At 39.8% G+C, this 25969-nt stretch overlaps 1 protein-coding gene across 1 annotated transcript in view; it reads right to left on the bottom strand.

The window, feature by feature from the left end:
- The window catches only part of hapln1.L (hyaluronan and proteoglycan link protein 1 L homeolog), an 88338-nt gene that overhangs the window by 7046 nt on the left and 55323 nt on the right, over positions 1 to 25969 (bottom strand). The window contains exon 3 of the mRNA XM_018264767.2: positions 13775 to 14143. Coding sequence (XP_018120256.1) covers positions 13775 to 14143 — 369 coding nt within the window. The remainder of the gene's footprint in view (positions 1 to 13774; positions 14144 to 25969) is intronic.

Below are 25969 nucleotides of genomic sequence, written 5' to 3'. Positions count from 1 at the left end.
AAGATAATTTGGCGCCCATTGACTTCAGTATGTTTTGCGACAAATTTGCCCATCACTAAAGATCAAGTTTTAGAGTTTTGGATACCTCAAATGAAATCGAATAAACTCACAACTCGAATGGTTTCTAATTTAAGAAAAATCTCAGATGGAAAAGACTCGAATCAGATTTTTGGGGGTTAACAAAAACTCGAAAAAAAAAAAACCTCGAACACCATGAAGGCTATTAATGCTTCAAATGGTTTAAAGGACCTCCACCATTGACTCCTACATGACCTCGATAGGTTTTAGATGGTGTATTTTAAATTCACTCTATTTTCAGGGTCTGGTATAATCGTTTTTTTTTTAAAAATACTCAAACAATTTCGGGGGGGCGGGTGTTTAACCTGAAAATGTGAATTTTGACCAAAAAAATAAACTTGAAAGCTCGAATTTTCATGGAAGACACAACTCGATCCTTAGTATTTTGCAGACTCTTGCCATTCAGACTTATGCCATTAAGCATTAAAGTTCAAACTGTCAAGTTGCTTGGTTGGTTCAATCACACTGGGCACGTAGTAACTACAAGTCACTGACATACAGAATTTACGTTGGGACAGATTAGTCCAAGATTTGGCTGGCCTTAAAGGAACAGTAACAAGAAAAAATGAAAGCGTTTTAAAGTCATTAACATATAATATACTGTCAGCATGCACTGGTAAAAGCTGTGTGTTTGCTTCAGAAAGACTACTAAAGTTTATATAAATAAGTTGCTGTGTAGCAATGGGGGCAGCCATTCAAGCTGGAAAAAAGAGAAAAGGCACAGGTTACACAGAACATGACAGGTAATCTCTGTAGTATACAATGGTGTTTTATCTGTTATCTGCTAAGTAACCTGTGCCTTTACTCCTTTTTTCCATCTTGACCGGCTGCCCCCACAGCTACACAGCAGCTTATTTATATAAACTAGTAGTCTTTCTGAAACAAACACGTCAGTTTTATCAGTGCAAGGCAACAGGACATACAGTATTTTAATTACTTTGATACACTTTCAGTTTTTGATGTTACTGTTCCTTTAAGGGTTTGTAGACTATTTATAGTCCCTTTCAGGATATCTTTATCTCCCGTGCCTATTGAGAGGATTCAAATTCCTTATTTAGAATCATGATTTATTAATTCAAGCTTAGCATCCTGATTATTTTGAATATTTATTTTTATAACCTAATGAATAAGAATGATGTTTTAGTATGTTCTTTGACTCCAGTATGGGTTTAATATTTCACAGATAAATACTGCATTAAATAAAGATAAATATCTATATCCCTTTGGATGGTACACCATACTATCTATATGATTACACCTACAGTATATGAATAAATAAAATCTGCTGATTTGCTTGACCTTGATTGACAATGAGGGAATTCCCAGGGGCCAGGGCAGTTAGTAATCTATTTGAGACATTGTATTCCATTCTTCATCCTAAATCTTTAAGGTCTTCCTGGGAACCATGTTTTTGTCTGCTTACCGTAGTTAAACTCCCTTGTTTTTACCTGAACATAGAGATGAGCAATACAGGATGGAACTGATTCACACATTTCAGATTCATTTGCATTGAAAATATCTGTTTACATCAATGTGCAAATTAATGGGGCTGAGAAAGGAAAAGATTTGCCGAAAATGTACTTTCCCAAGTATTGCTAAAATGAATTAACATTTGTCATCCCGAAAACCAAAAAAAAAGGAATATTAGTCTTCAATATTATTGTTATTAATTGTTATAGCTTATCTTCTTGTCAGGCCTATCCTGTTTATATTCTATTCTGACTTCCATAATGCTACAATCTACATCATACCAATCGAGATGTAGTGTAGTTTTAGGGAAAAACAAATAATTTGGGCATTGTTTATGTATGCATGGAGTAAACCTGGTATGCAATTTATGTGCCCTTTCTGGTAAACAACCGAAACCCTGTCTTGAATTATGGCTGGGATTGTAGATATATTCTCTAGATATATTCTCATGATGAAGCCACTGTCCCACAAGACAAAGCAGGAGCAATTACCCTTTATCTGAATGGCTCATTAACATTTAGCACGCTGCTGCTTAAAATGCACAGATGAAAGAAATGAATAGAACACTATTACAGCTTGTGTTAACAATGAAATATTATTGAAATTAAAGGGGGCAATTGAACAACGACAGTATCTCTTTAAAAAGAGAGGGAGTGATAGATAGATAGATAGATAGACAGACAGACAGACAGATAGATGATAGATAGATAGATAGACAGACAGACAGACAGACAGACAGACAGACAGACAGACAGATAGATAGATAGATGGTTTCCACTTAAACAGTGGCTTCAGCTACTTACATTACAATACAGACATCAAGGCTTTTTGCAATCATGCAATTCTATCTAATGTTAGTACTAGCCATACACTAACTATATACTGGCCTTATCATAAGGGCATACACCTCCCAGTCCCAAAATATAGAACTTACAGACCTTTCTAGTTTTAATCTTTGTGATACAGGGAAGGCCATTATCTGCCATATTCACTGCACTGCATTGCATGAACAGAATATTTTATTTGTCAGAGACAAATGTTCCACAGGGTGACTTACAACAAGCATTTGCAGAATATATTCACAGGCTAGGACAGAACATCAGAGCCAACTGTATATGAATCCCCTGAGGATGTAGTCAAGGCAGTACAACTTCCCTCCAGGCAGAAATACCTCACACGTGGTCTGAATCTCACCCAGTGGAGTGGTCAGGGAGGAGAACCTAACGCCTGACATCCTATTCACTGTGGTCCCTTCACTGTAGAATAATCGAAAAAGCCTGGGGAGAGTCTATAACAGATTTAACTGCCTCATTCATGGGGTCCCTGATCCCCGACTTATCTCTCTAGAGGTGCTGGTCCCTCTAGGGTAAACTGGCTTTACTGGGCCTTGCTGTACCCAGTCTCAATGGAAACATCCAAATGGGTCAGACACCAGGAGCAAAGAGGAAGATCCACCCCTTCTCACTCATTATACCAAAATGTGACAGGAAGTGGTCACAACACCCCTTGGCCAATAACTGGATATGCAAATTACAACTAGCTACATGGGCATCTGTCCAGCAACTAGGGAGATCAGGAAGTGTAGGGATTTAAAGCCATTGGGGCACATTAACCCTATGGGTCCCCACACTGCTTTACAGGGTCAGACTGTATATTTTATTGCAATCACAGTTTCCCATTATTGGCTGCTTAAAATGCACCAGTTAATAGTGCTGCTCCAGCAGACTTCTGCACTTAAATCCATTTCTCAAAATAACTAACAGATTTGTTTATATTTATTTTGAAATCTGACATGGGGCTAGACATATTGTCAGTTTCCCAGCTGTCCCCAGTCATGTGACTTGTGCTCTGATAAACTTTAGTCACTCTTTACTGCTGTACTGCAGGTTGGAGTAATATCAACCTCCTTCCTCCCCCCCAGCAGCCTAAAAACAGAACAATGGAAAGGTAACCAGATAGCAGTTCCCTAATATAAGATAACAGCTGCCTGGTAGATCTGAGAACAGCACTCAATAGTAAAATACAGGTCCCACTGCGACACATTCAGTTACATAGAGTAGGCAACAGCCTGCCAGAAAGCAGTTCTATCCTAAAGTGCTGGCTCTTTCTGAAAGCACATGACCAGGCAAAATGACCTGAGATGGAGCCTACACACCAATATTACATTTAAAAAAAATACACTTGTTGGGTTAGGAATAAATTTTACATGGTAGAGTGAATTATTTGCAGTGTAAAAAGTGTAATTTATAAATAAAAATCCTGACAGAATCCCTTTCATATCTGCCCTGATTTAATTTAAAACCTCTTAGCTTTGTTAAAGAAAAATATCTGATTTGTGTGAATTTACCTTGGTCATGTAGATCATTTCTAGCTATAGGGTGCCATGGATAAGTATTTGGAAACCTCTCCAGTGTGATCAAAAGTGCTCCTATGTAGTGATGGGTGAATTTCTCCCGTTCCGATTCACCGAAAAATTTGCGAAAAATTGTAAAATCGAAAAATTCACGAAAAAATCGTGAAATTCTAACGTTTTCACTAAAATATCGTGAAATTCTAACGTTTTCAGGAAAAAATCTTGGAATTCTAATGTTTCACTAAATAATCGACCAATTTTGAACATTTTCACAAAAAAATCGAGCAATTCGAACGTTTCACTAAAAAATCGCCGTGAATTTCTTCACCAATCACTACTCCTATGGGCTAAAGTAATAAAGTAATAAAAGTAAAGTTTGCACCATAACCCACAGAAACTGTTCTGCTGGTGGCATTTACTGGTCACCTGGTCACCATATGATGGTTGGTGTGGGTTACTAAAACTGGTGCAGCCTTTGAGCATTTTATTATATTACCCCAATTGCTTCCTTCTAAATAAAAAGAGAATGCATCGAAATGAAAAGCAAAATGAATACATAGCACTGAACTGCATTGCATAATTTTAAATGTGTGGTAAGATAGCTTTGCATAATTTAAGTAGATCCAATCTCTGATGTTCACATAATTAAGTGACTCCTGCAGACATATAAGAAAGATTAATGTGCTCATTAGCATGGGAAACCATGCATTGATATGTATAATATATGCAAGTGTTCAGAAGGTAAAACATAAATTCATCTCTATAGATCCATCAATGTACTCTAGAATATCCCTGCATTTATTTGGATGTAATTATTGCAATGATACTGTTTTCAATTTTCTTCCCAGAATTCCAGCATCAATGTGGGAGACTGCCAATGGTGTTCATGGGACTATACTTGTGATTCAGCAGTCCACCATAAATGGGTGTCACCTTTTCTTAGTTGGAATGGCATGTATCACTTGAGTGTGTAGGCGTAACAAATCAGTAAGGGAACCTTCGAAGTAGCCTCTCCTCATGTGATCCCCTACATTCATGAACCCTTTACTTTGCAGTTTGTGTGCAATTCTATATATTTTTATATATCCCTCCGAATTGTCTCTGTAAGTTACCCTCCGATTTAGACTGTAAACCCTATGGGGCAGAGTCTTCCATACTTACTCTCCTTGACACTGAGCATTTAGGGGGAAATTTACTAAGCGCCAAAAAATTCGTCAGCGACGGCTTTGCAGGCAGAGCAACAATACTATTTCACTAAAATGCGAAGTTGCGTCCAGGGGGCTGAATGCTGGCTCTAGCATTAATTCGGCAAGCAGAGCGAAGTTGCACTAGTGTTGGCTAATTTGCATACAGTGGGAAGTTAAAGTTTAAAGTGGACCTGTCACCCAGACACAAAAATCTGTATAATAAAAGTCATTTTCAAATTAAACATGAAATCCAATTTCTATGTTTTATTAAAGCATTCATAGCTGTTCTAGATTTAAAAATCTCAGCTGTCAATCAAATATTGTCTGCCCCTCCTCTATGCCTAGGCATAGAGGCGGGGCAGACAATTACTTTACTTTCCATTCCGCATTACCTAGATGTCACTGCTCTCCCCAATTCCCTCATTCTCTTCATCATTTAATTGTGTAGCCAGGGATGGGGATGGACATCGGGCCCCCCATTCTGGTGCACAAACAAAATTCTGAGATGGTGCAAGGCTTGTCTTAATAACAGTGTCCACAAAATGGCTCCTGCCAGCTTGCTATAATTATGAGTTCCCAGACTGAAGGAAACAAGATTCAAATATTTTATATAGTGTAATTAAAGTTCATTTTGCTTGACTAATGTGATAAAATAGGATTTTGAATAATTTTTTTGGGTGATGGGTCCCCTTTAATGGACGTATATATTGCATCAAATACATTACATTACACAAGCCCAGGTAACTTTAATAAAAGAAAATAGATTTGTTATATTGCCCTATATAAGCCCAGTGTATAATTATGTATGGTAGGAAATGTACGGGGGATGCACTTACAGTATTGTTACTTATTTTTTATTGCAGCGACCCCATGTTTGTTACTACTAATTTATTGTTTTGCTGTACAGTGCTTTGCCCTCAAGAAGCGCTCTACAAATATAAATATACATACATACATACAAATAGGAACAAGTAACTTTATCAATAGTGTTGAAGTGTTTTTTTAGCTTTTAGATCTTTGTAGTTGTGCTTGTGTATTTGTGCACCTGCATAGGGGTGCACAGGGGCTGTTCTGGTATAGCATAGCATACTACAAATATTTTATAATGTATCTATTGTAGGAATACTATGCCAGTTTATTTTACCGATTTTACTGGCACCAAGGTCTTGCTAGATACAGTCATTTCTTATACTGAAAAATTATGTTATGGTTGATATAGTGAGTGATGAGCTTTCTTGGTGGATGCTGCTTTTTGTAGTTCTGATATTTTGGGTTATCTGATGAAACAATAGAACATGGCAATCCACAAACAAATATTTTGAAAGTGTCAAGGTAATGGCCACCTAGACTTGCATTCCAAAATACTAGAGAATCAATTAGCGGACCTCAGCTCAGGACTCACCATTCCATTGATCTTTATGATTCAGGGGTCCCCAACCTTTTTTTACCAGTGAACCACATTCAAATGTAAAAAGAGTTGGGGAGCAACACAAACATGAAAAAGTCTCTTGCGGTACCAAATAATGGCTGTGATTGGCCATTTGGTAGCCCCTATGTGGACTGGCAACCTAGAGAAGACTCTACTTGGCACTATACTTATTTTTTATGCAACCAAAACTTTCTTAAAATCCTGAAATTCAAAAATAAGCACCTGCTTTGAGGCCAGTGAGAGCAACATCCAAGGGGTTGGGGAGCAACATGTTGCTCACGAGCTACTGGTTGGGGATCACTAATTTACATCATAGACTTCTGTAAGACCAGTGCAAAAAGTGTTGCATATCTAATGGATGTGAGAGAAGGGCAAAATGTCAAACATATAGTAGTACAAAATTCTATGTATATATTCCTGTGGTGCTCAATCTGGAAACCTTGCTGCAAACTTCAATTTCAGTAATCCATGCAATGAAGAAAACCAGATGGCACACACTCTGGCAATTGTGCTAAATATTTAAAATGTATTGAGATCTACACACAACGTTTCTGAGGTACAATCTCCTTTCTCAAGTGCTCTCAAGATCTCAATAAATTTCACATATTTAGCACAATTGCCAGCGTGTGTGCTATCAGATTTTCTACACTGCAAGGCCAATATGTCAGGTTTTCTGGTGGCGTCTAGGAGCTCCAATCTAATACTCACCATAGAATTGGGGAAGCAACCTTCATTTGAATATAAAAGCTAAAGCCCAAGGAGAATTGGTCAGGCAGTCAATTATGCTAATTACTTGCTAAGGTAGTGGTTAACTTTTCCATCCAAGGAGGCTATTGCACCCTTTTCCATTGGTCACACCTACGTAAAACCTGTTTTTGGAGCTCTCCACACAAAAACTGAATTTTTATATAGTAAAATAAAATATAATTCTAAGCAACTGTTGATTACATATACCGTATATACTCGAGTATAAGCCGAGTTTTTCAGCATCCAAAATGTGCTGAAAAAGTCTACCTCGGCTTATTCTCAAGTCAGTGGGCAGTAGCTGAGATTGCAGTCACTTTTAATCATTCCTATACCAACAGTTCGCTTGGGGAGAGACTGCAATATCACACAGCGCCCTCTGTTGGTTATATGAAAGAATAACAGTGCGCCCTCTGTTGGTTATATGAAAGAATAACAGTGACTGCAATATCACACAGCGCCATCTGTTGGTTATATGAAAGATTAACAGTGACTGCAATATCACACAGCGCACTCTGTTAGTTATATGAAGGATTAACAGTGATGGCAATATCACACAGCGCCCTCTGTTGGTTATACGAAAGATTAACAGTGATGGCAATATCACACAGCACCCTCTGCACATAGTAGTGGGATAATGCACACAGTAATCCGTTTGGCAATTCTCTGTCACCATCAACTTTGCAGAGAAGTCCGGTTGATCGCTGGGGGTCACTTTGGCGGAATGTGTGCTGCTGGGAGACAGGGCTGTAGTTGTGTCTAGGCTTATACTAGAGTCAATAAGTTTTCCCAGTTTTCGTAGGTAAAATTAGGTACCTCGGCTTATACGCGGGTCGGCTTATACTCGAGTATATACGGTACATTCAAATATGTCAATGGCTTTAAAGTTATTTGTAAATGCAATTACAGTCAAAAGCAAGAGTCTGTTCTCCGAGTATATCTCTTAAAACAGGAGTCGGACTCAGGAGTGCAGAGAATATAAACAGATACTGCTTTTAATAGCAATTACATTACACATAACGTTGGTAATTCTTGTGCATTGGACAATTTGTTATAATCACATTTTCATTTTACTATGCATAAAATAGTTTTTGGGTGTTGGACCTCTTTAAGCAGTAAATAAAAGTGCCTTTTTAGGCAACTAGTTTCCCTATTTCAGCTGTGCTACAGCTAATGAAGAGCAGACTTCTATGCATCTGAATTTGAACCAACATCAGAATGTCATTTTAAATCACTTATTTAATCTTTTAAACCCTTGAGGAGCAATTTATACTAAGTAGGGCTCCAGTAAACGAAGCACGTTGCTCAGCGGTTAATGACACAAATAAATATGTGAACATGAAGGAAACACAAAGTTTAATGTATATTATATTTGATCAGAGAAAAGTAGGGACATGCCAAGGCTGATGGCTTTCAAAATGTGAAACATGACATTATATATCCAGATTAACACTGTGAGCTGCAAACCCTATTCATATTAAGCCTACACAATGATAAATAATTAGAAAAAAAATCTAAACTGGTTTTGGGGCTCAAGGAGAAAAGATAACACTATGTACTACATATAAAACATCAGGATGATGATCCCTTGTGGATCGAAACATGTAGATGATATATCCTTATTGTTCTTTATAAGGTTGTTCAATGCATGTATTAATGCATGAGATTTAACATAGGCATGCCTGCTCTATGGCTGCTAATATGTCAGTGCTAGGAGCTTTCATTGTATAAATGTTAATGATTTCCCGATTATTAGACTGCACAGTGCAAATGTGGTCATGACACTGAAACCACAGAGCCAAGGCAGATTTCTTGAGAAAGTTTGTGACACGTTATGTAAGTGTTTTGATCTCGTTTTTACATTTAACTGCATTACAGCATTTTAGAGTAAAGTGACAAAAGAGAAAATTATGTAAAAAGCCTGGTAATCTATATAAAGTGCGTAGCTAGCTGTCGGCATCCATTTATAGCAATTTATAGACGCTTTTAATATCATGGAAATCTACTTTGTAACCCCTGTACCACCTCCTCACAGGGCTGTCAATTAGACTGCCAACTTAGTTATTCTTCTTTGTTTTGTCGGAGTTGAATATTTTTTTAGCTGCTCTCTGTGTCATCCGATAGGACTCTGGATGGGTTTCAGTGGCTGCATTCAGACTGAGTCTTTGTTTTATCTATAAAGTAATATGGATGGTTTGATCAGACACTATGAATACAGTCATATGACTGTAGAGTAGCTGAGATGGGGTGTTGGACTTCCAAGCATTAATATTCTAGAATATGGAAATGGTCTAGGTCTTGGCACTCTATTCTGAAATGCAAAGGTGCATATTTATCAAAAAGTGAAGTTAGTGATCACCACAGTCCTCTAGAGTGAAATTCCACCACTCTCCATTCATTTCTATGGCCTTTTTAAAAGAGTATTTATCAATGGGTGAAAGTGAAAGTTCATCCTTTGATAAATACGCCTTTCAAATCCCATTGAAATAAATGGAGAGTGGGGGAATTTCACTCTAGCAGACTGTGGTGATCTTTAACTTCACTCTTTGATAAATATACCCCAAAGACCCGTGCGTTAAAGTTGCCACCTTTGACTTCTGCAAAAACCAAACAAGGGAGTAGAATGATGACATAAGGGGAGGAGATGACATATGGGGTGGGGTTGTGACATTTGGGGGGCAACCTGAACAGGCAATTGTGATCCAAACAACTCAAAGACAAACCGAACAGTTCAAGTCAAAACCAAAGAGGTAGCAACCCGACTGCAGCATGTTGCTTCCAACCCCATGGATGGTATTTTGTATCGTCTAATGTTTTCTTACATGAATTATTTTTTTAGTCAATGATCAGTTTTCTTCAAAAGATAAAAAACTTGACACACTTTGTTGGGAAACTTTTTATTTGAAAACACAATCGTGGCTGTTTAGGTAGGATTATAAGTAGGATTTGAGTTTGTGCAGTTTGGGGAAAAAAATAAACTAAAGAATGTGAGTGAGGCTAAAATATTTTGCACTTGGAGTTGTACTAATAGTGGCTGGGGCCCAAGAGCAAGTTTTCTTTATTTTTTCAGGCTGCCAGTGGACAGGCTTATCCTTGTTTCACACAAATGAAATGTAATTTGTCTGTTTGCATTTTGTTGTACTGAATTAAAAAATACCCTATCCTATGAACAATAGCCTGCTGTGAATAAAACACAGGCACATACCTGATTGAATTTACTTGGGGTGCCGTTGTCTTTACTTCTTCTGTACCATTTCACTGAATGGCCCCAATCTATATTATAATATATATATTTATATATATATATAAACAACAATCTTGCACCTGTACATAAGGGTACGACATTTGAACATCCCACTACTGGACATAAATATTCACTAAGAGGATATTACACCAGTCTCTCTAAATTTGCTGTTTATGTGCTGCTTTGCCCCTGTGGTCTACTTTATGTTGGGGAAACCACATTACAAAATAAAACACGAATATCTCAACATAGATCCACAATTAGGAAGGGCAATGTGAAGCTACCAGTCTCGAGACAGTTTGTGGAGATGGACCATCTGGATACAGATTTAAAATTTATGGTCCTAGAGTTTTTCCCACCCCCCAGATGTGGAGGGGATAGGCAATTGATGCTTAGAAAAACGGGAGGTCTGGTGGATACACCAACTAAATACACTGGCCCCTAACGGTTTGAACAAAGATTATGATCTTTATGTGTTTCTGTAACAAGATATCTGTTAGTTTCACTGTTATCCATTTTGTTTTGTCTCTTCTATCTGAATTGGGAGTGCAGTGGATTACCATTGAATGGGGAGTAGAGATTTATTTCTATGGACAGTTCTGGATGACTAAAGGGTTAATGAGAGCGGATTACCAGTTGTGATGTCATTTCCTAGATTACCTAGATTTCCTGTGGTACCCTGTATAAACCCATGTGGACTAATGTTTGCTATTCTACTTGTGCCCTTGGCTTGAGAAAGGGTTCTGTGTACCCCGTAACGTCGCCCTTTGGGCTGTGGTATGATTTTCTACAATATACTATTTATGCATTTATGAACTGGAGTGCTGCATCAGTTCATATTTTTTTGTTTATAATATTGGCTACTTCGGCAGTGCCATTTTTCTGACAATTGCACCAAATTCAAAGGGTTGTGCGGCAAAAAAAAAAATAAAAAAAAAAATATATATATATATATGCAAAAGGAATTTAGGAATCAAGAACACATATTTCTTGTCAATGGGGAGGGGGGGGCAAAGACTACATGAAATGTTACCCCATATGACAGACTGTAAGGGATTCATAGCAAAATCTGTTTCATAGTAAGAATATTCTGGACATACACGGAGCACATTCAACCCTGGTTTGTTTACATAAACAGCATTATTCTTTATTGAGAACAAACCAAGGAAAAACTGTATCCAGATCGTTAATGTACCATATTAAACAGGAACCAGACGAATTCCAGTATCTACTGGATTTAATTTCTAGTGGCGCTTGTCAGCTGGGTAAACAGGGGCGGACTGGGGGGCCCGGGGCCCACCGGGACTCCAGTCCGGGGCCCCCCTACAAGCCCCCGTCCCCCTGCTGCAACGCGCCGTGCGGCGCCCTTCAGTGTGCATGCGCACACGATGGCCCCCTCTGTGTGCGCACCGCGCTCCGTCTGCACGGCGCTGCGTCTGCACGCATGCGCGCACGGCGCTGCGTCTGCACGCATGCGCACACTGCGCATCCACGAAGATCCTTTTTTTTTTTTTCAAAAAACAAGCATCGGGGGAGGGGGCCTGGCCCGGCGGGGGCCCACGAGGGTCGGGGCCCACCGGGTTTTTTCCCGGATTCCCGCCGGGCCAGTCCGACACTGTGGGTAAAAGTGCCATCTGAAACAGCCACATTGCAACAGTTCTCCATATAAGTGCAGAGAGACAGTGAATTTCATTAGTGCAACAAATATTTGCTTTTTTTCCTCTAACTCAGTGATCCCCAACCAGTAGCTTGTGAGCAACATGTTGCTCTCCAACCCCTTGGATATTTTTCCCAGTGGCCTCAATGCAGGAGCTTATTTTTGAATTCCAGGCTTGGAAGAACATTTTAATTGCATAAAAACTAAGTATAGTGCAAAGTAGAGCCTCTTGTAGGCTGCTAGTCCACATAGGGGCTACCAAACAGCCAAGCACAGCCCTTATTTGGCACCCCAAGGGACTTTTTCATGTTTGTGTTGCTCCCCAACTCTTTTTACATTTGAATGTGGCTCACAGGTAAAAAAAAGGTTGGGGACACTTGCTCTTACTACACTTCTGCAATTGATGTGTTAACTATCTACGGAGTATGGATAATGTACTTAAGAATAAGATACACCATAAACGCTGTGGTGTTAGTAGAATTCTACATCCTGCTCAGAAGCTGAACATGAGATGAACTTATAACCAGAGATGTTTTTAAACCTACAGATAACTATGGGTGTTTTGTGGGGTTACCAGACATGAGGATCAAAAAACAGCAAACAGCAAAGCAATTTTTTTAAATATGCTACATTAAAATAAAAAAAAATCAGCTATTTTTTCTTACCTATTATCCACATTGCTGCCATACATTTTTGGATGTGACGTAGATATAGAACTATTTACCTATGTAAATGCTATGTAAATGTGAAGCCATACTACTAAAGGGAATGTAAATAGATATTATTCCTAATGAAAGAATGTGATTGTAAGCAATTTCCCAATATGTATCTATTAGAAACTTTTATGGTTTACTGTAACTTGTAACTTATAATTTCATTTGAATGCAGTATTTATCTGTCCTTTTTAACGTAATATATATAATATATATATATATATATATATATATATATATATATATATATATATACTCTAATAACTATTGTACAGGTATGGGATCCATTATCGGGATTATGGAAAGGCTGTCGCCCATAGATAACATTTTATCCAAATAATCCAAATTTTAAAGAGATATTTCATCTTTCTCTGTAGTAATACAACAGTACCTTGTACTTGATCCCAACTATCATATAATTAATCCTTATTGGCAGTAAAACCAGCCTATTGGGTTTATTTAATGTTTACATGACTTAAGGCGTGAAGACCCAAATTACTGAAAGATCCGTTATCTGGAAAACCCTAGATCCTGAGCATTCTGGATAAGAGGTCCCATTCCTGTACTACCAAATTAGGACATTATTGGAGTATATATTATCCATTCAAAAAAAAGAGTGAATAGCCCATGCTAATTATTAATATTATTATCTTATATAAATGCACCAAGGACAGTTATAAATGGGTTGTACCTTTCTTATCTTACATTTGTTAATACAGTGCCGAAAAAAAGTACTGCCATATGCTAACTTTGTGACTCACTACACGCATTTTATGCAACATTGATGCAAAATAGATGACTGAGTGTGAATACTGTATGTGAAATACAGTAATGCACAGACATGCAAGTAAACTGCAATTATAGATCTTATTCTTGATCTTCTGAAGACATGCGATTACCTTGTAAATCCAATGATATGATGGCAGTATCGTCCTCCAGTCCCTCGATCACTTCACATTTGTATCTCCCATAGTCTTCCAGTGTTATGTCAGTGATCACTAGAGAAGCATCATTTTCACTGGCTCCTTGAAGGTAAACCCTGCCCTGATAGCTGCCATAGGTCCTCTTGTGGTGTCCCATGGAAACAAAGACATCTATCTCCTTGAGGTAATCTGAAGTTAGTTTGGTCCACTTGATTCGGATTTTGTGAGAGGGTGAGCCAGCAGTAATGGACTCATGCTGGAATTTGCAAGGCAGTGTAGCATTGCCACCACGATGGGAAATTACTTTAGTTTGATCCACCTCCACAACAAGCCGTGGTCCATTTTCTACAAAAATATTAGAGAGTACATTAGAAGTAAAATAACAATAGCACACGGTACAAATACAAGCTATAATTTCTACTGAACCTGAATGTATTCCCTTCATTAAGGTTTATGATTGTACTTGTTGTTATAAAATCTATTCCATGGTACAGAGAAAGAAGGTATCTGCAGTATCTTCTAACCTAAGCATAAGTAGTAGGGTACATCTGTGCAACATTTGTTGTGGGATGCACAACAGCTATGGTTCTGTGCCATTCAGACAAATAAGACATACCATGTTCCTCAGTATAAGACATTTTTATATAGTATCTAGTAGAATTAAGTCAAAGGCAACTGGACTTAAAGGGGGTTATTTAATAAACTCCAAATGCAAAAATCACGAAAAATTTGTGATTTGTTTTTTTTATAAAATCTGACTTTTAAACAAATTTTTGAGAATTTATTAAACCCCGAGTATGGAAAAGTCCTAATCTGAAAATCCGGCATCTCAGACCTGTCGAAGTTGCATATAAGAAAATGGAAGAAATCCCAAGGATTTTATGTGCGCTGGGTTTTGTGCAATACCCTGAAGTTTTTGGGCAAAAATGTTTTTGGGTGAAAAATCCCCCAAAAAATCTTGAAAATCGGATGAAAAATCCCAAAAAATCGTGAAAATCAGATTTTTCCTGCAAAGCAAATTTTCTGTATAATGTTATAATAAATAAGCGTAAAAAACCTGAGTGGATTTGATCGGAGTTTGTAACAGAAAATATTGAGATAAATTCGAACTTTGATAAATAACCCCCTAAAAGTCCAGTTGCCTTTGACTTAATTCTACTATATACCGTATATTATGACCTGGCTAAATGAGAATCTTTAAAAACAGATAGACATTGTTAATCACTACATATTGTATTAAAAACGATTTACTCATCATAGTATCTAGCAACCAAAAGTGTAGTTACTTTCAATTGTATTCATTGGGCCTCATAAAAAGCCATGGTCACATAGTTCAGTCAAAAACAATCAATGTCCACCCACATAATAGCTGGCTTAGGCTGTTCCTAAAAATATTAAAGGGATTCTTTCAAGATTTTTATGGTATAATTTTTATTATAATTATACTGTGTACATTGCACATAAAGCATTCTACCATTTACAATGTTATTCTTGAACCAATAAATGCTTTTTTAAGTTGGTACTATTGGTTTGTAGGCAGCCATCTCAGGTCATTTTGCCAGCACTTCACAATGGAACTACTTTCAGATAGGCAATTGTTTTTCCAACTGAATGTAACTGGAAGAGTCATAACCTGGGTTAGCTGGACTTGGATTTTTACTATAGAGTGTTGTTCTCATATCTACAACTAAGTGGGGCATTGGAACATTTTTAGCAATGCAGGTGTCAGGGAGCTGTTATCTAGTTACCTTCCCATTGTTCTGTTGATGGGCTGCTGGGGGAAATGGAAGGGCAATGCAGCCGTAAATCGTGTCTGAAGTTTATGAGAGCACAAGTCACATGACCAGGGGCACTTGTGAAACTGACAACATACAATCTAGACCAGGGGTCCCCAACCCAACATACAGCTATAAAAAGAGTTGGAGAGCAACACAAGCAGGCAAAAAGCTCCTGGGGTATCAAGTATGGGCTGTAATTGACTACTGGTAGCCCCTATGTGCACTGGCAGATATTACTAGATATTAACTAGATATTACTGGCTCCACAACAAATTACTTTTCAGGCCCCCCAATCTAGAAATTGACTTGTTTTACCAATATTCATTGAAATTGTGTATTAGGGCCTCATGGGGCCCCTATACCTCCTGGATTTTTCTTATGTGCAGAATAGGTGACACATTGTCCATTCTACATCACTCTCAATAAGAGCGCTCGAGATTTATCTGTACTGAAATCTCACTCGTTACTCTGCAAGTCCTCTTCCCCAGTGAGGACAAACCATACACACACCATACTTTCACTGCCATTCCTTAAGAGCTAAATAAGCAATTTATAACCAGGACCTTTTTTAGGCTAGGTACAAGCATATAACAAAAATGCAAATTGAAACTTATGGCAGTATAGGTGATCTAGGTGTTCCCTCATTGATATAGCACGGCCTGCTTAGTAAATGGATCCCTTAGAATGCAAGATATTCATTTTATGGCTATTTCCAAATACATGGCTGCAGGCCTGGACTGGGAGTCAAAATAGGCCCTGTCATTCCAAGTACACAGAGGCCCAAACAGCCCCCTACCAGCCCAAATAGCCCCCCTACCAGCCCACTATATGGTAACTTTCTATGGAACCATACAGCAGCCCCTCTGGCATTTGCCAGTACCTACAGATTGCCAGTCCGGGCCTGCATGGCTGCAATAAAATTCACACTACTAACTGGAGTGAAAGGCACATTTTCAACAAAAATTCAAAAGACTTTTATATAAATGGAAAAATATATTAAAGGAAAACTATACCATCAGAATAAATACTTAACCAACAAATAGCTTATATTATATTATGTGGCCTTTTAAAGAATCTTACCAGTCTTAATGGAATATAGATATCAGTAAATATTGCCCAATTTTATTGTTTACCTTGAGACCCTGTTTTGGGATATTCTCTGTGCCCCCTCAGAGATAACCTGACACCTGACCACAGGAAGAAGTGTGGGAGCAAAAGACAAAACTTTGTCCATTAATTGGCTCATGTGACCTAGGATGTATATTTGTAGTTCTTAAAATGGCAATTTTCTATTTATAATTACCCAGTGGCACATACTACTATAAACAATATATATTTTTCATTCAGCTGAAGAAAGGTTTACACATGAGCTGTTTTATGTAATATGTTTTTATAGAGACCTACATTGTTTGAGGGTATAGTTTTCCTTTAAACTGTTGCCCAGAAGTAAAAAACAAAAACTGCAGACTTGCTTTAGAAATGCTAATACAATTTGAATATATTTATATCACTAGTCCTTTATTAATGCTAGGAACTTGTTACTAATAATTTGTGAGATAATTAGGCTTTCAGACATGTTTCTCTGGAAAACCGTGTATATTTCCTACAATACTAATAAGGTAATATATCACAGCCTTTACCCTATCTGTTTGTTCACTGTAAAGCATTGACATGTTTGGGAGACAGTTTCCTCTACTCTCTCTAATATAAAAAAAAGCCTCTAGAAGAAGAGATAACTGTACTTACAGCCACAAATACTCAGTGACTTTTAACCATGCATGAGCTGAACCCATCATGCAAATTGTATTTCCCCTTTAGTAAAGTAGATAATGAATAATCATGTTCAGCTCATTGGCATTTTAATTATGCTCTCATTACCAAAACCCAGAGGAGAACTGCTGCAAATGGGAGCTAAAACCCGGATAAAAACACTGATTCTAAATCATTATGAACTGTAGCCGGAGGTACTTGGCTTGTGTTATTTTCCACTCTCAGCTATGACATATGTAATTAATCTTTTTGCCAGCAGGAACCTTATTCTGTTTTTCTCTTTCCTGAGTAAAAGCTCTGGTATGGTTCTTGTAAAAGCTTTACCTTGATTATTGCTTTATTCAGTAGAGATTTAGGGGCAGATGTATGAAGGGTCGAATTTCGAGGGTTAATTAACCTTCGATATTCGACTAGGAACTAAAATCCTTCGACTTCGAATATCGAAGTCAAAGGATTTAGCGCAAATCCTACGATCGAACGATCGAAGGATTATTCCTTCGATCGAACAATTAAATCCTTCGAATCGAACGATTTGAATGATTTTAATCCAACGATCGAAGGAATATCCTTCGATCAAAAAAACTCAGGCAAGCCTATGGGGACCTTCCCCATAGGCTAACATTGACTTCGGTAGCTTCATGAATCGGCCCCCTAATGTGCATCCAAAGCCTGTTCAAGTACCTAAATGTACACTAGATTTCCTTTTCATATACAAAAATGCTGATGTCTGGAGCAGAATGATTATAAGAAATTGTAGGGACCCATAGGGTTAATGTGCCCCTATGGCTTTAAATCCCTACACTTGCTGATCTCCCTAGTTGCTGGGCAGATGCTCATGTAGCTATATGTAATTTGCATATCCCAGTTATTGGCCAAAAGGTGCTGTGACCACTTCCTGCCACACTTTGGTATAGTAAATGAGAAGGGATGGATCTTCCTCTTTGGCTTCTGGTTGCCGATCCAGCTGGATATTTCCAGGGAGCCTGGGCACACCAAGGTCCAGTAAAGCCATGTGCCCTAGAGGGACCAGTACCACTAGAGAGAGATAAGTCGGGAGCAAGGACCCCGTGAATGAGGCCAGCTACAGATAGGTTACTACCTGTATTAGTACTCTCTAGGAGAGTGAGATAGTTAGGTTAAGTAGCAAGAGCAGCTTGGCTCCAACTAGGAGGGACAGCAAGTAGAAGCTCTCCCCTCATGCAAGACTGGCCTGTAGTATAAGGACACTTATTCCTAATAGGGAATTAGGGCTAGTGAGTTTCCTGATCCAACGTGTGAAGACCCAGGTCACGGTGCTGAGATCCTGAGGGTGTATCTATCCTGGTGTGACACTATCTCCTCTGTGCTGTCTCTGAGGGACATTTTGTAGCCATGTCATGATTGTCTGCTGGGGCCTCTATGGCTTGTAAGTACAAAACCTGTAGATCATTTGTCTCTGTCAAATAAAAGTTTGTTCTGTTTGACTGCAAGAAAGTAGCCTGTGGGAGTTGTAGTTGAACTACACCACACCATCACTTCTTCCAATTTGCGAAGGCCCTACATTCAGTGTTGGATTCAAGTGTAACCCATGCACTAGTTTTCTAGCTGTTGATTAACCCTGTTGGCCTGTATAGCCCAACAACGTGTTACAATATTTAATCATTGTTTTAGATAGAGCTGCGTATATTTTCTGATATTTCTGTAGTATTGTCTGAACCACCTGTTCTTAATCTTTAATCCCCTCTCTGTGGGGGGTCTATAATACTAGAGAACATCTGCCACATTTAATAACTAAAATAAAGCAATTATCTCTTCTAAAACGTTATACATATCAGCCTGCCGGTAGACTTAGTGAAGAGGAGCATGTTTTATAAACTGGTGGACTTCAGTTCAGCTAAGGATTTAAAAGTATCCTCTCACAACACACACAATGTCAGTCGTAGCGGAATGTTTGACAGTTCTGGAAGTGCTAATCACTGAGAGAACTTTCTCAAAGGTCATTACGATGAGAAGCTCCACTGTGGGAGGTCCACATGCTAGAGGTTCAACACACTCCTGGAGAGCGGCTGAACGACAAGGCATCTGCTCGGCAGTGAGTGTTTTCCAGAACATGAAGCCGCTAGATAAAAGAAATAAACAAAGTTTATTGTATCCACAAAATGGCCTTTTACCAATTTGAAGTACCTGTATATAAATTCTGATTTGATGGATCAATAATTCTTCATGATTATACTCCTGCCATTTGCTTTGTACATTAACTTCCACTGCACAGGCAACATCGTTTTTCACTTCCAGATGTGCCGTATGTGTTGGAAATTGTATATTTCAGAGAGTACAAAACTGTTAAATTTAATTTGTTTGCAGTACATATTGTAGACTTCAGGATTCAATTAAAAACAGAACCGGAAAACCTAGGGGCCCATTTAATTAGCTCGAGTGAAGGAATAGAAGAAAATAAACTTCGAATTTCGAATGATTTTTTTGGCTACTTCGACTATTGAATGGGCTACTTCGACCTTGACTTCGAATCGAACGGTTCGAACTAAAAATCGTTTGACTATTCGACCATTCGATAGTCGAAGTACTGTATCTTTAAAAAAAACTTCGACCCCCGACTTCGACACCTAAAACCTACCGAAGGTCCCCATAGGCTTTCTAATTTTTTTTTTTTTTCAATTCAGTTTTGCTTTTATTGAAAAATATATGCAAAAAGTATACACATAAAATCATAAACAACAATAAGAATAGGTAAAAGAATAAAAAATAAGATAAATAATAAGGTACAAGGTTACTGCGGAATCCCCAAAATTTGCCGGCTAGAACCAGAGATATTCAAATTACAATATTCATTACTTTTAAGCTTAGCTACATAACTGGTCCCCATCATTCTGCATTCTAAGAGGCACAGATGGGCTACATGGTGTGGGTGGACATGGAGATTTGGTAGACATTCCAAGGTTCCCAAATTTTGCTAATTTTTGTTTTTTTTACAGGATCCACTTCCGACATTAACTCCATGTTTCGTCTCATATTCAACTGGGCATGAAGTTGTTGCTGCGTAGGAGTTGAAGGTTGTTTCCATGATCTGGCTATTAAAGTTATTGCCGTGTTGAAGATTTGAAATAGCATCCGTTTTTTTTCCTTTGTGATTCTCATTGGGTATATTTGTAATAAAGCTATTTGTGGAAGCTGTGGAACGTCCTGTTGAATTATGTCCTTGACATCTTCAAAAACCGTATTCCAAAATGGAACCACTTTTGCACATTGCCACCACATGTGGAGAACAGTACCCTGATGCCCACACCCCCTCCAGCAAGTAGTGGGATAGGTCCCCGAAAATTTAGCAATTCTAGTCGGTGTTAAGTACCATCTCGTTATTATTTTCGTGTGAGCTTCAATGTGGTTTGTGCAATGCGTCGCTCCTTTTGGGCTATTTATACTCTCATTCCATTGTGCTGGAGTAAATTGCGCTTGCAGGTCTTCCTCCCATTTCTCCATGTAAGACAATTTGCGTGTCTGGGTTAACATTTTATAGCAATCAGATAGAATCGCTTTACCTCCCCAATATTTCCCGCAGAGATTCTCCATTGGGGTATGACTACGGATTGACTTGTAGTCTCGGTTGCACGATTTAAGAAAATGGGTTATTTGGTGATAGGCACAGAGTTGGTTCTGTTGCAGTCCAAATTTATCCCTTAAGTCCTCAAAGCTCCGCAGCGTATTTCCAAAAAATAAGTCTCCCAACTTATAAAGACCTACTTGTGACCAATTAGTCAGGGAGATATGTGGAATAAAATACTTGAATGCATATATTGGAAGCAATGGTGAGGGGAAAGAACCAAAGTTATATCTTGAAGATGTTAAGTCCCATATTTTCAAAGAGAGTAAGGTTGTTGGTAAAAATTCGTCGAGTGACGGTCTGTTTTTTTTTAGGTAGCCAAAAATAATGGGCAAGAGACTTGTCACCTCCCCTATCTGTCTCCATGTCCACCCATTTTTTGTAATATTTCCCCGCATGCAGTCTAACAACAGATTCTAGTATCGTAGCCATGTAATATAGTTTAACATTGGGTATACCTAACCCTCCTGAGGATTTGGAATATTGTGAAATTGCAAATGATAATCTCGGAGGCTTGTATTGCCAGACAAATCTATTTATCTCTTTCTGTAAGGTTGCTAGAAAATGTGAGGGGAGAGCAATTTGTAGCATTCTGAATACATATAATATCCGTGGAAGCAGATTCATTTTTATTGATGTTATGCGCCCATACCAAGAGATTGTCTCCTTCCGCCATCTATTACATTCTGACTCCACCAGTCTAATAAGTGGCACATAGTTTAATTTATAGATCAATTCCGGGTTTTTGGGTAGTTTTATGCCCAAGTAAACTAAATGAGAGTCTCTCCATTCAAAAGAATGATGTTGCATAACCCCTGCTAAAGCCTGTTTTGAGATGTTGATGGGAAGGGCTTGTGTTTTTTGAGTATTTATTTTTAGGGATGTAGCGAACTGTTCGCCGGCGAACTAGTTCGCGCGAACTTCGACTGTTCGCGTCCGCCGCAAGTTCGCGAACGTCGCGCGACGTTCGCCAATAGGCGTTCGCGTCAAAATCGTTCGACCATTCGACCATTCGATCGCTAAAATCGAACGATTTTCGTTCGATTAGAACGAAAATCCTTCGATCGAACGATTAAAATCCTTCGATCGTTCGAATCGAACGATTTTCGGATGTTCGAAGTTCGCGAACAGTTCGCGAACTGTTCGCATTTTTTGCCGGTGTTCGCGAACGGCGTTCGCGAACACATACTCGGCGGTTCGCTACATCCCTATTTATTTTGTACCACGAAATGGATTGAAATTTCTTTAATTCCTTTAAGACATTGGGTAGGGAGATTATAGGCTCTGTAATAGATAACAAAATGTCGTCTGCAAATAATCCTATCTTTTCTTGTCCCGTGGATGTGGTTATTCCCTTGATATCTTGATTCTCTCTAATAGTCTGGGCTAGTGGTTCCACCATTAAGGCGAAAATTAGGGGAGATAGAGGACATCCCTGTCTGGTCCCATTTGAAAGCTTGAAGCCGCTCGACAGGGCACCCGCTGTGCAAACTTTAGCAGTCGGGTTAGAGTAAAGTGGTTGTATAGCTTTGAGGAATGACTCTCCCAGCTGAAACTTAGTTAACGTAGCTTTCATATAATCCCAGTTTACCCTGTCGAACGCCTTCTCAGCATCCAAGGACAACAGCAAGGCGGGCATGTTCGACTTCTTGAGTATGTATAATATGTTTTGAAATCTCCTGGTAGCATCTGCGCCTTGGCGGTTTAACACAAATCCCACCTGATCGTTATTAATCAGGGAAGGTAGGATTAGGTTCAATCTTTGGGCTAGAAGTTTTGAGTATATTTTAAGATCAGTGTTGAGCAGTGTTATAGGTCTGTAATTTTGACATTGTTCTTGGGGCTTTCCCGGCTTGGGGATTGTAACCACATGAGCTTGTAAAAATTCCGGGTGTATCTGACCCGTATCCATTATGTTTTGAAAGAGCTTAAGTAGGAATGGAGAAAGGAGTGTGGCATACGTTTTAAAATATTGGTTAGAGTACCCGTCCGGGCCCGGGGCTTTTCCTATTTTTAGTTCTTTAATTATTAGTAGAATCTCTTCTTGGGTGATTGGTCGGCTAAGTGCCTCAAGTTGTTGTGCTGAAGGGGTTGGGAGATTTAATTTGTTCAAATATTCTGTGATATGCTCTAATTGGGGCTTTTGGTTACCTAAACTAGAACCTAAATTATACAATGATTCGTAATATTGCGCGAACTTATTTGCTATCTGCTTGGGGTCCGTTATTTTTGTCTGGGCGTCCATTAAATACTGGATTCTGTTTTGTGCCTGTTTCTGTCTCAATAAACTTGCTAATAATCTATCTGCCTTGTTCCCTTTAGTATAATAAATGAGATTCAAGCGTTGTAGTCTATATGCTGTTTTGGCTGCCAGTATTGCATTCAATTTATCCCGTTGTTCCTTGATTTGTTTGACAATATTCCCGCTATATTTTTGAATAAGTTTTTTTTCCAATTCTGCCAATCGGGTCTCTAATTGTGATTGCTCTACTTCCTTTTGTTTTCTTATTTGTTTGGCTTGAGCTATTAATTCTCCTCTAATTACTGCTTTATGTGCCAACCAGGTATTTTGCCAATTGGTATCTTCCGGTTTGTTTTCCCTGAAATATTGGGTAATTTTTTGTTCTATGTACTGTTTACATTCCTCCTTTTGCAGTAAGATACTATTAAGTCTCCAGGGAAGCTTCTCTAAGTTGTTCCCCCATGGTATTGTCATGCCAATAGGTGCATGATCCGACCATGTTCGGATACCTATCCATGGGTTGGAAATTTGTGATGTGGTCTGAGCATCCGATAAAAACATATCAATTCTTGTATGAGTATGGAATCTCGGGGAAAAATACGTATATTCCTTTTCAGAAGGGTATTTCGCTCTCCACACATCTATCAAGGCAAAGTTATGTATCAGAGCTCTTAGGTTTTTGGCCTGAGCCAATTGATTTTTGCTGGGTGCCCCTTTAATCCCTCTATAAATATCTATATGTGGTTGCAGGGTCATATTGAAGTCTCCAGCAACTATACACTTCCCTTGTCTGTCACTGAGTAGCCTATTAAGCGTTTGTGTCAAGAATTTATATTGATGCTCATTTGGGGCATAAATGTTTACCAAGGTATATTTTACATTATCTAACATGCAAATTAACATTAAGTAACGACCAGCGGGGTCAGCAACGGACTGCAATACTTGGCATGACACTTTAGCCGAGATCAATATGGATACCCCTTTCGTCTTATTCTGAGAATAAGAATGAAATGAGTGGGGGTAATATCTATTAGAGAATCTAGGCCGGTTTTGAAGGGCACCAAAGGGTGTAGCGAGGGTGCCAATGACTGGGAGGAGGGATGGCAGGCCAGGGGATTGGTGATTGGGGGTTTTAGGCTGGAGTATTATTGGTGGGAGCAGAAGGGGAGGGCAGATATATATAGCAAGGAGTGCCTTACCTGCTTCCTCTTCCCTCAGGATCCTGGAGCGCTGGTGGAGCTGCTGTCCTCAGTGTGTCCGGTTCTCCATGATGGCCGATTCCTTAGAGGCCCAGGTGAGGGAGAGATTAAGGCAGCAAGGGACAGGCTGGGTGGATCAGCTTTTAGCTGAGCTGATCCCCTCTCCGGCTGCAGCGGTGACAGGTCGCAGCAGGTCTGCTGCTAAGAACACCGCTGCGGGTCCCGCTCGTCGTTCCCGCCCCCCCTCCCGACTCAGTCCAAGTCCCCCTAGGCGGAAGTCCAGGAGTGCGGCTCGAAAGGCGCCCGCCATTGCCGCTTCTCCTAGGATTCCAGCGGGTAGCACGCTTCCTCCTGTCTCCACGCCTGTTAGGCCCCCGGTCACCAGAGCGCGAGCTGCTGCGCGTGCAGCAGTGCGCGCTTCCCCTCCCACTGCCACTTCTGGCCCGATAGTGAGGCTGCCTCCTGCAGCTCTTTTAGTTTCCCGCAGCTCCCCTTCTCACAACTCTCGCAGGCGGCGTTCTGCACTGCAGACTGCACCTGCTCCACCAGTAACCAAACAGCACACTGGAGCACGCAGTACACAGGATATAGCTGTAACACAGCATCAGGTGGCCCCAGTCTCTTCCTCTGAGGACAGTTCCCCCTCCCATATGTCAGCCAGCATTAACTCTGTGGTTGGGGGGTTTCCTCCAGCTCAGCAGGCTTTCCACCACGCTGCCATTTTACCCACCACTCCCAGCACCCCTCTTTCACATGCTAACCTAGAGGGCCGTGACTCGGCATCTCGGGGGGCTGACACGCGTATTCGCATTAGCCCCACTGGTGGCCATAGGAACAGAGGTGAACGACCCCCTAGGGATACCAGGGGTAGGCGAGGTTCACGGGTCCAATCCCCAGTACCCTCCTGTTCTTCCGCATGGGAGTCTCCAAGGCCATACTCCCCCTCCTCTTCCTCAAGAGGGAGTTCAGAGGATCGGCAGGGGAGCAAGCGTCGCCGAACACATCGGGGTTCCCACCGGTTGCACAGCTCGTGCCGGGATGACACCAACTCTCTTCAGCGGAGTCGGGATGCTGCTACACCCTTGCCTTCCAGATCTGGTGGGTATGACTGTACTGGGGCATGGGTGGGTACTGGTGATACTAATAGTGATGTTCTTGTAGCACTTAAGCAAATTTTGGGCAAATTAGTTGCCAATAGTCCGACGCCACCGACTGAACCCCCGTCGGCTGGCACATACAAAGATATCTATTTTTGTGGGGTTAGCCCGCTGGGCTCTCATTTGTCAGCGGAGACCAGGGACAAAATTTGGAATAATGAGTACATCGATATTTGGTCCCTGATCTCGCCTGATCAAGTGACGGTTGATAAGGAGAGGCGTTTTGACAAAAGCGAGGACAGGAAGCCTAGAGTCGCTAAAACGTTTGGAAATTGGCTGCAAGCCTTTTCGGTGCTTGCAGGGGTTATCGGTCAAAAACATCCCGAAAAGTGCTCTCAACTTTTTGTTTATCAGGATCTTATTTATGGGGCTTATAAAGTGCACGGGGGTTCAGCCTGGTGGAGGTATGAGGAGGAATTCAGGAGGA

This window comes from Xenopus laevis, chromosome 1L (assembly GCF_017654675.1).
Source record: "Xenopus laevis strain J_2021 chromosome 1L, Xenopus_laevis_v10.1, whole genome shotgun sequence".
Taxonomy (NCBI): Eukaryota; Metazoa; Chordata; class Amphibia; order Anura; family Pipidae; genus Xenopus; species Xenopus laevis.
The sequence above is the reverse complement of the archived record's forward strand: the minus strand, read 5'-3'. Positions and strand labels throughout refer to the sequence as shown.